This window comes from Natrix helvetica, assembly GCF_964273705.1.
Source record: "Natrix helvetica genome assembly, chromosome: 11".
Classification (NCBI taxonomy): Eukaryota; Metazoa; Chordata; class Lepidosauria; order Squamata; family Natricidae; genus Natrix; species Natrix helvetica.
Genome location: NC_138562.1, coordinates 2,796,832 through 2,804,907, shown reverse-complemented (window position 1 = coordinate 2,804,907; position 8,076 = coordinate 2,796,832). Strand labels below are relative to the sequence as shown.

Sequence of the window (8,076 nt, the reverse complement as noted above, 5' to 3'; positions counted from 1 at the left end):
GAAGTTAGGAGCATACAGCCATAATGGGTCCAAGGCTGTAACCAGAAGCTGTAAGGACCCTTGGGAAGCTAAAGCACTGAGGAAGGGAAGCTTCCAGGAGGGGAGGGGAGGGGAAGGGAGGGGTAACAGAACAACAGAGTCAGAAGGGGCCTTGGAGGTCTTCTAGTCCAACATCCTGCTCAAGCAGGAAACCTTATACCATGCCAGACAAATGGTTGCTCAGTCTCTTAAAAGCTTTTGTAATGCAGATCTCAATACATCTGGACAGCAGCACACCTTCCCTCTGCTCTCACAAGATTTAAATTGAGAATTGTTAAGGGAAGGGATGGGAAAGTTTCAGGAATGCCATATGTAAGACTTCTCCTTCAATTGGGCAGCTGATCCAGCCTGGCTAGTGTCCGCTGGGCAATGCTGGCTAAATAGGCACTTCTGCCTATGTTAAGGTTGCCAATGCCACGTGCCATCTGGTCAGGTTGCCAGAGAGCCCTTCTGGAGCACATGAGTGCCAAATATTCCATTACAATCAGACAGAAGGTCCTGGTTGTTAAGGTAGGAAGCTGGAAGCCCTGGGACCTTTCTCTGGAACAGCATCTCTTCACCTGCAGGAACAGCCAGTCAGGAAGAGTTGAAATGTCTCCAAGCACGGACTAGAGCTGGGTGCAGAGAGGAGGGCTTCCTATTTACATGGATATGGGTCCAACTGGCAAAAGAAAGCTAAGGTCCACATTACTTGGAAACATGCAGAAGAGGCCTCATCCTGCACTGGATAGGCAAGAGGAGGAGGAAGAGGATTGATGATAGAAAGTCTACATACTCCTGTTAAAATGCCTGAGTTTTGGGATATTAAAAAACCAGATGAAACTTCAGAATTTTTGCACCTCTAAAACAACATATAAGCTGCACAATTCAATTGGAAAAAAAATAAAAAAAATCTTTTAGGAGGAAAAAATAAATAACATAGTTGCATAAAGAGGCACACACAATACTTCGTTGAAGCCCCTTTTAGTGTATGATAGTGTGGGGAAACCTCCCTGCCCCTCCCCAGGAAGAATGAACTATTTTGAGAAATATTAAAGAGGCAGAATATTTCCCAAAAGGAGAAATGGAGAAACGTGTTCTTAGAGGCAGAAAGCAGCCCCCAGTCTTTCTTAATAGCCCAAAACAGATGCCAGCACTTAAAGGGATAAAGAACTTATTGAAAGACGAAGCCAAGTATCTAGATGGCTCCATTCATAAGCAAAACAAACACTGCAGGCAGAAATCCATTCAAGACAGGATATTTCGAAACCTTGTGCAGCAAACTTTGACAGCTAACAAAAGCTGTTAGGATTAGTACATTAATATTTAATATGAATGTTTGATATTTTTAATATACTTAATATATTTAATATTTTTACTTATTTTATAATACTATATATTAATAGCTATATTTTTGTTTTGAGGAACATTGAGTTGAAATGGTATGTCTACAAAAACTAATTCTATTTTTTTTTATAAAACTCTTACTGAAGTCAGGCAGCATCAAAATCAAATAAATTAAACTTTATTACTCTTTTTCCTTGTTTCATCGTCAATATAGCTGGGATTCTTCTTTTATTTTCTTTGAAAAACTTAAGTGAGATGAGGAAAAGTCTTTAGCAGATTTCTCTGCCTAAAACTCTTAAGAAAAAGTCCTCCCTCTTGTGATGGGGACAGGAGAGATTCCAAGTACGGTACTTACAAGCAGATACTGGTCCTCAGAGATTGGGGGAGAGGGGTCTTATTTGCTTCCCCCCACCCCCCAAACAAAAGCCATGGTTGAGCTGGGAGAGAAAGAAGGGGCCAAAGTCACCCAGTCAGCTTCCATGTCTAAGGCAGGACCAGGATTCAGTCAGCACCTTAGCCATCAGACCAAAACTGTTTCTTGCAGTTTATAACAGCACTTGTCCAGGTAGTTCTCGAGTTACAACAGTTCATTTAGTGACTGTTCAGAGTCACAACAGCATTGAAAAAAGTGATTGATGGCTGTTTTTCACACAAGCGTTGCAGCAGCACCGTGATCAAAATTCAGACACTTGGCAACTGACTCGTATTTATGATGGTCGCAATGTCCTGGGGTCATGTGATCCCCTTCTGCGACCTTCTGACAAGCAAAATCCACGGGGAAGCCAGATTCCCTTAACAACCGTCGCAAGGCCTTCGCAAAGGGCCAGAAACTGGGGGGGGGGGGGGGGGGAGTGGCAGAGGCTGGGGAGGAGTTGGCAGGACGAAACTGGCAGTTTGTGCAGCCCAAGAGAAGCACGAGGTCCTTGCCTAATAACGGCCTGGTCATAAATTTGGATCACTTGATGCAGACAGACGCTGCAATGGCTGAGGTTTCAAGGACTGGTCAGAACTACCATTCATTGAGCGATGTTGCAACATCGCTAAGCAAGGCTACCTCTGTGGCCAGGAACTTAATTCTAATGAAGGGTACAAGAACACTTTATTTTATCACAGGTGAAAAGGATTTGGGGCCATTTGCCTGTAGGAGACCCCTCTTGACTGCCTAACGGAGAGCCATATCAGGCAATGATACCCACCACCCCTTCGCTCCCCAAATCTTCCCTTGCACTCTTCTTCAGAACTGCTGCCAGAACTCAGATGCAGAGTTCCATAGGGGGAACAACTGGATAAACAGAGCACTGTTCTCACCCACCCACCAAATTTTGGAGGCACAAGTTCAGAGACTCAAACCTTGCCCTGGGGACCCAGGCAACCTGAGCCATTCATAAGCTGTGGACGCAGGACTACGAGCATGCTGGGAACCAAAGTACGAGGACACATTTTTCCATCTCAGGAATACAGGGAGCGCCTATATGTGCACGTGGCAGCTTCTCCCCTTCTCCAAGGGGCATAAAAAGGTGATGCACAGAATCTGGTAGGCACAGAACCAAGGATTCTCCACAACCACTTCCAGATGCCCTCCAGAAAGTCTCGCTGGCTTTTAGACAGAATGAAGCAGCCAGAGGCTGAAAGACTCAAGGAAGGGAGGCTTGGATGAACTGATGGGAGCATTTTATTTGTCTTTTAAAATAAAGATAAGAAGTGACAACAGCCCAAAGTACTTCCAAGTGGCCATCCGATCTGGTTAGTAAGGACTATTTAAAGACAAGAGAGGAGCCAGGAATGAAGCTTTCTTCCTTTCCTATGCTGGCATTTCTGGAACTCCCATCTATCTGGGCCCTTGATACAACGCCTGGCCATTCTATTTCTTCTTTCCCAAAGAGGAACCACTCACACTTCCCCACAAAGGCTGTGGGGGGCGCTCCTCAGCCCATGTTCTTCCGGTTGCCGTAGCCCCTTGGGTGCGTGTCCTTCCAGTCATCCCATTCCCGTGCTTTCAATGCTGCCGCTTGCTCCACCTCCTCCGTGGCGTTTTCCTGTTCCTTCTGCTGGTCTTCGGGACCTGCTGCAGGACAAGCGTCAGAGCTGTGCTAAGAGCAGCCCCACCTACATGCTTCTAAGTCCATCAACACAACTTTGGGGCACGGCTATGACAATCCCAGTCAAGTGCATTGACACGGCCACCCATTTCTTATTCCACCTCTATTTCACCCCCTTTGTGGCAATGCTTATGGAATGGGGGAGAGATAAAACAAGAGAGGCCTACTATGCACCAACATCAGAAGAGCAAAACATTTAAGCCTTCTGCATTCTGAACAAAAGCCCATGTGTTCCAAAATTTATTCTACGTGGTTTTGAGAATAACTAGATGCAGGTTTTGGTCATTCCACAAGGCAGCCTGTGCTCAGCAGAGCAACAAGGGCAATCCATGCTTCCCTAGATACTCCCCAGCACACCTTCAGGTATTTTTTGTGGTCTCAGTTCTGTGGCTATTTATGTGGGGCTGCAAAGAATGGAACCTTAACTATTATTTCCATTGTTTGCTAAGGGGATTTTATATATGAGCGCAGTGCTTAGTATGCAGTCCTGCAGGCTACTTCTGTGGGACTCCCTAACAACCAGGGAACAGAGACCCAGTAGAACTACCTGAAAGGCTCTGGGTGCGAAATTAGCCAAGTCAAGGAAAATGTGTGTGTGTGTATGGGGGGGGGGGGGACGGACGGACGGACACAATATTGATGGCTTCCTGCAAACCTTCCTTCTTCTCTGCAAATCTTCCCTGCCTGGTTTATTGTGTGTGTGCATGTGTGCGCGCACATCACAGCATTGCTCATGGGTGTGAATAGATGGGGAAGGCCATGTGTGTTTGTGTGTGTATTTTGCTGCCTGCAATTTGGCAGTTCAAGTCTCAAGGTTGACTCTGCCTTCCATCCTTCCGAGGTGGGTCAAATGAGGACCCAGATTGTTGGAGGGTAAGAGGCTGACTCTGTAAACCACTTAGAGAGGCCTGTAAAGCACTGTGAAGCAGTATACAACTCTAAGGGCTATTGCTATTATTCTTTAAAGATTTTAAACTATTCTTTGGGCCTGTTATGTCTCACCAAGCACACTTTAGAACCGCCACCGTTTACAGCTGTGTGAGGGCATTCCGGATCCCAAAGCTAAGATGTTGCGCTTCCCAAATTCGCTAGTCAGGTTCCCATCCAGTTAGTTTTCCAAGGGATCCTAAACTGTCTTCAATTTGGGGCTTTTGATAGATCAGCCAAACGAGGAGCTCCTCTCTAAGAGTGGCTTTTCCTCAACTCCCTCCCTGCTTGCACATTTTATGCTCAGAAATACCTGCAGCTCTTTGGGAGATACCCTGGTCGGGCAGGACTCCTTGTTTCTGGTGCTGATCGTACCATTCATCCACCGTCATTGTTGCTAGGCTAGGATAGCCAGCGCCAAACACCCTGCAAGAGAGAAAAGCAGGCCAGGACTCTTCAAGCTGAGCAGAGCTGCAGGAGAGGAAGAGTCCACCCTCCCCTCATGAATTGCTCATCTGCCGTCAGGACTTCCTCCCTGCCAGAATCAGCGGAAGGAACCTCCCTTCCCCCAATGATATACTTTGCCTGGGTAGCATCCCGAGTAAGGATGAAGGGCCTCATTGGAGGTCGGGATGGCTGGGAAGGTCGTGTGGCTGGACCCTGGGAGAAGGGATGGAAAAACAGGAGGAGGAGCAATTTTCAGCATCTGTTCACACTAAAAGAAACAAAAACAAAAACTCCAGGAAACGGAGGACAGGGAACTGCACAATTCCTTAACAATATTTTCCCTCAAAAGATGGCATCTACCCACCCGTAAAATACATTTCGGCAAAGGGGGGGGGGGGGAGGAAGGCACCTTTTTAAAGAGGTGATTAAAATGTATCTTTCACTATTTATCAAAGTCATCAAAATGCTGACATCACTTTGGTCTTCCTCATGTCAACTGCGTATAGCAATTTCAATAGCACATTTTAATGTGTATGAAGTGCTTCAGAGCAAGACTGGCTTCCATTTCATAGATGGGAAACTGAGACTGAGAAATAGGCCAGACAGGGGAGAGTCTGGGCTTTCAACCTGGCATTGCCCCAGGTGTTTGTGTCAATTGCCCAGGCTCCACCTGTACTAAAGCAGGGAGTATGAATTCTTCGAAGAAGCATGAATAGAGTCAGGCTACCTGAGCTGGATTTTTACTACCTTATTTTTGTGCCAGATTTTAAATGTTCAATTGTGCATCAATTGGCTAGTCCCTCTTTCTTGCTAAACCACTTCCTGTTTCTCTGCTTTTCCATACAGCACCTGCCAAAATGGTATCATACCATTTTGGCAGTTTTGGCATCAGCATTTAAAATCTGATGAGTGCCACTTCACATGTCAGATTACAAATGATTGATTGCATATCTGAATTAATTTATATAAAACCAGAATTCAAACTGTTTCAAAGAAGAGAGAGAAGGGAGATTCTAGCACAAATCCCCAAAACATGAATATTTCCCTTGCAAAGATTATTCAGATGCATTCGATTGCCTGCAATGTGAAGGTTTATAAATGATGTTTGTTAAATTAAAAGCTATTCAATACAGAATGTTCAACAATAAATAATTCAATAAGGAATTTTGCTGGCCAGGAAAGCCACCTATCTGGTTTTGGAAGATAAGGTTAAGATAATATCTAACTATCTATTATCGAATGTTTCTTAGATTAATGAATATTCCAAGATTTGGGGACTTTTCTTACTTTCGACCAGAAAGGAATAGAACTTTTTGCTTTTGTACACCAATATATAGATTATATCCTGTTACAAGGCATACATTATAGCTTTCATTTTTTTATTGTTTATGAAGTCATGGTTTTAATTTTCAGCAATGCTGATCAGGGGACACTGTGGAGGGAGATTATCAAAAGAGGCCTGAAATTTGATCCGTACATTTGGCGTCACTATCTCACCTGTAGAGCACCCCGCCGATTAAGGATTGCAATTTCCTGATCAATGCTTTCAATTTCCTCCAAGCTTACAGTGATCCACTTCTTGATCTGCAGCAAATAGAATTCTCGTATTTGCTCTTCTTCAGCTTGACCACTATCAACGAAGGTTTTTAAAGAAGCCAGCTGGTTCTCCACCTCTTTCTTTTGCTTGTATCTGTTTTCCAAAAGATTTATGGAAGTGAAAAACAAGTCTAGCTGCAGGCATTCAAGCAAAAACATTTGCAACACACAGTTTTATAGCTCTGTCTGAACGCATCCAAGGAGGGAATGAACTGTATTTTTAGTTAATCTTTCCAGCCATCCCCACCCCGGTCAAAACATTGAGTCAGTCCTAACTTTGCCATCCTTAATCTGGTTCTTGCTCAGGCTCCCAGCCATGATGTTCCTTTTTAATGTCTTGAACTGAGTTGCCTCCAGCACAAAGCGTTGTTAACGTTTTCTGCTGTTATTTTCAATGTTTTTGAGAACAACCCATAGGAGCTGAGATCACTTGTAGGCGATTTCTAACATTAAAACCTAACAAGTATTGTATATTGCAGTGGTTCTCAACCTTTTCTTCACCACGGATCGCCTTCAAACACCTTTTGTGGCCACGGACCACAGACCCTTAAGATTTAGCATTTCTTCAAGCCTTTGCCAACCCCGTGATGACATCGTGCCCCTCCCCCAGACGTCTGCACACCACAGGTTGAGAACCACTGGCACCCTGCATTGAGCTGGTTTTTACAAAGCCAACGCTGACCATAATTCCTGTCTGCAAAATACAGTGATTCCTCTGCTCCAAAAATCAGAGGGAGAATCCAGAATCAAAACTTGTTCTCTGCCAGCCTCTGCAGGTGGTTCTTCCCAGAGCATTTCCACCATGGCTGCTTAAATCCAGAGGGGCTCAAGGGCTGGCCTTCCCCCCCCCCCCCGTCCCCAGTGGAAGGAGGTGCCCAAAATCGCTGGGGGGGGCGGTTGGGGAGGGGAGATTGGAAGCTGCAGGGACTGAGGGGGGCGAGAGGAAAGGTCCTCAGCGCCCCTTCCCATCCCGCCTACCTCTCGATTTTGGCCCGCCGGGCGGCCGCCATAGCCAGCATGGAGGCCTGGTCGTCGGAGGGGGCGGGGGCGGCCTCCCCGCCGTGCTCCTCCTCGTCGCCGTCCACGGCCTCTCGCGGCAGGTCGAAGCGGGCCACGGCGTAGTCCCGGCAGAGGCGGAGGAAGTCGAGGAAGAGGCCGCGGGCCTTCCGTAGGTGCTCCAGGCGGCGCTGGGGGGCCACCTGCCGCAGGGTCAGCGCGGCCAGCAGGGCCGGCACCAGCATGAAGCGCAGGTCGGCCGAGGGGATCTCCTCCAGCTCCTCGTTGCGGCTGCAAGAGAGGCCGAGGCGGCTGAGCCGGAGGGGCCTCGCGCCCTCCCCTCCCCTCCCCTCGGCCGCCCGCCCGCCTCACCTGAAGAGCTCCAGCTGGGCCACGGCGCGGGCGGCCTGCTCCAGCAGCTCCAGGCCGCGCTGCACCCGGCGCTGGACGGCGGGCGCCCCCGACGACCCCTCGGTGTCGCTCTCCACCTCCTCCAGCAGCCGACAGCCGGACTCCAGCAGCTCCGACAGCCGCACCGGCTCTTTCTCCTCAGGCGCCGCCGCCATCTCTGCGCCCGGCCGGAAGTGACGTCACAAGGAGGCGCGGAGACGTCACGCTGCGGGGCCTCCCGTCCGTTCCGCCCTCC

General features: G+C 47.7%; 1 protein-coding gene across 5 annotated transcripts; it reads right to left on the bottom strand.

Annotated features, from left to right (window-relative positions):
• Positions 1–3,019: 3,019 nt before the first annotated feature.
• On the bottom strand, positions 3,020–8,036 carry IGBP1 (immunoglobulin binding protein 1). Of its 5 annotated transcripts, none has more exons than XM_081963930.1 (6): positions 7,803–8,033; positions 7,413–7,721; positions 6,336–6,528; positions 4,972–5,051; positions 4,705–4,817; positions 3,020–3,427 (listed from the first exon to the last, which is right to left on the bottom strand). In XM_081963930.1, exons 1-6 carry the CDS (start codon positions 7,994–7,996, stop codon positions 3,291–3,293), a joined length of 1,026 nt encoding a protein of 341 aa, XP_081820056.1. In that variant the 5' UTR covers positions 7,997–8,033; the 3' UTR covers positions 3,020–3,290. The 5 variants fall into 5 exon arrangements, 3 of the variants coding, with proteins under 3 accessions (XP_081820056.1, XP_081820055.1, XP_081820057.1); XM_081963929.1 differs by having other exon boundaries at positions 3,020–3,430; positions 7,803–8,030; XR_014176305.1 differs by having other exon boundaries at positions 3,290–3,427; positions 4,972–5,106; positions 7,803–8,035.
• Between the last annotated feature and the right edge of the window lie 40 nt (positions 8,037–8,076).

Coding starts and splice junctions, on each gene's coding strand:
- IGBP1 (XM_081963929.1), bottom strand. CDS start 7,996: ATGGCGGCGGCGCCTGAGGAGAAAGAGCCGGTGCGGCTGTCGGAGCTG. Junction 7,722..7,802: donor GCCCAGCTGGAGCTCTTCAG/GTGAGGCGGGCG, acceptor CCTCTCTTGCAG/CCGCAACGAGGAGCTGGAGG. Junction 4,818..4,971: donor CGGGATGCTACCCAGGCAAA/GTATATCATTGG, acceptor TCTCTCTTGCAG/GGTGTTTGGCGCTGGCTATC.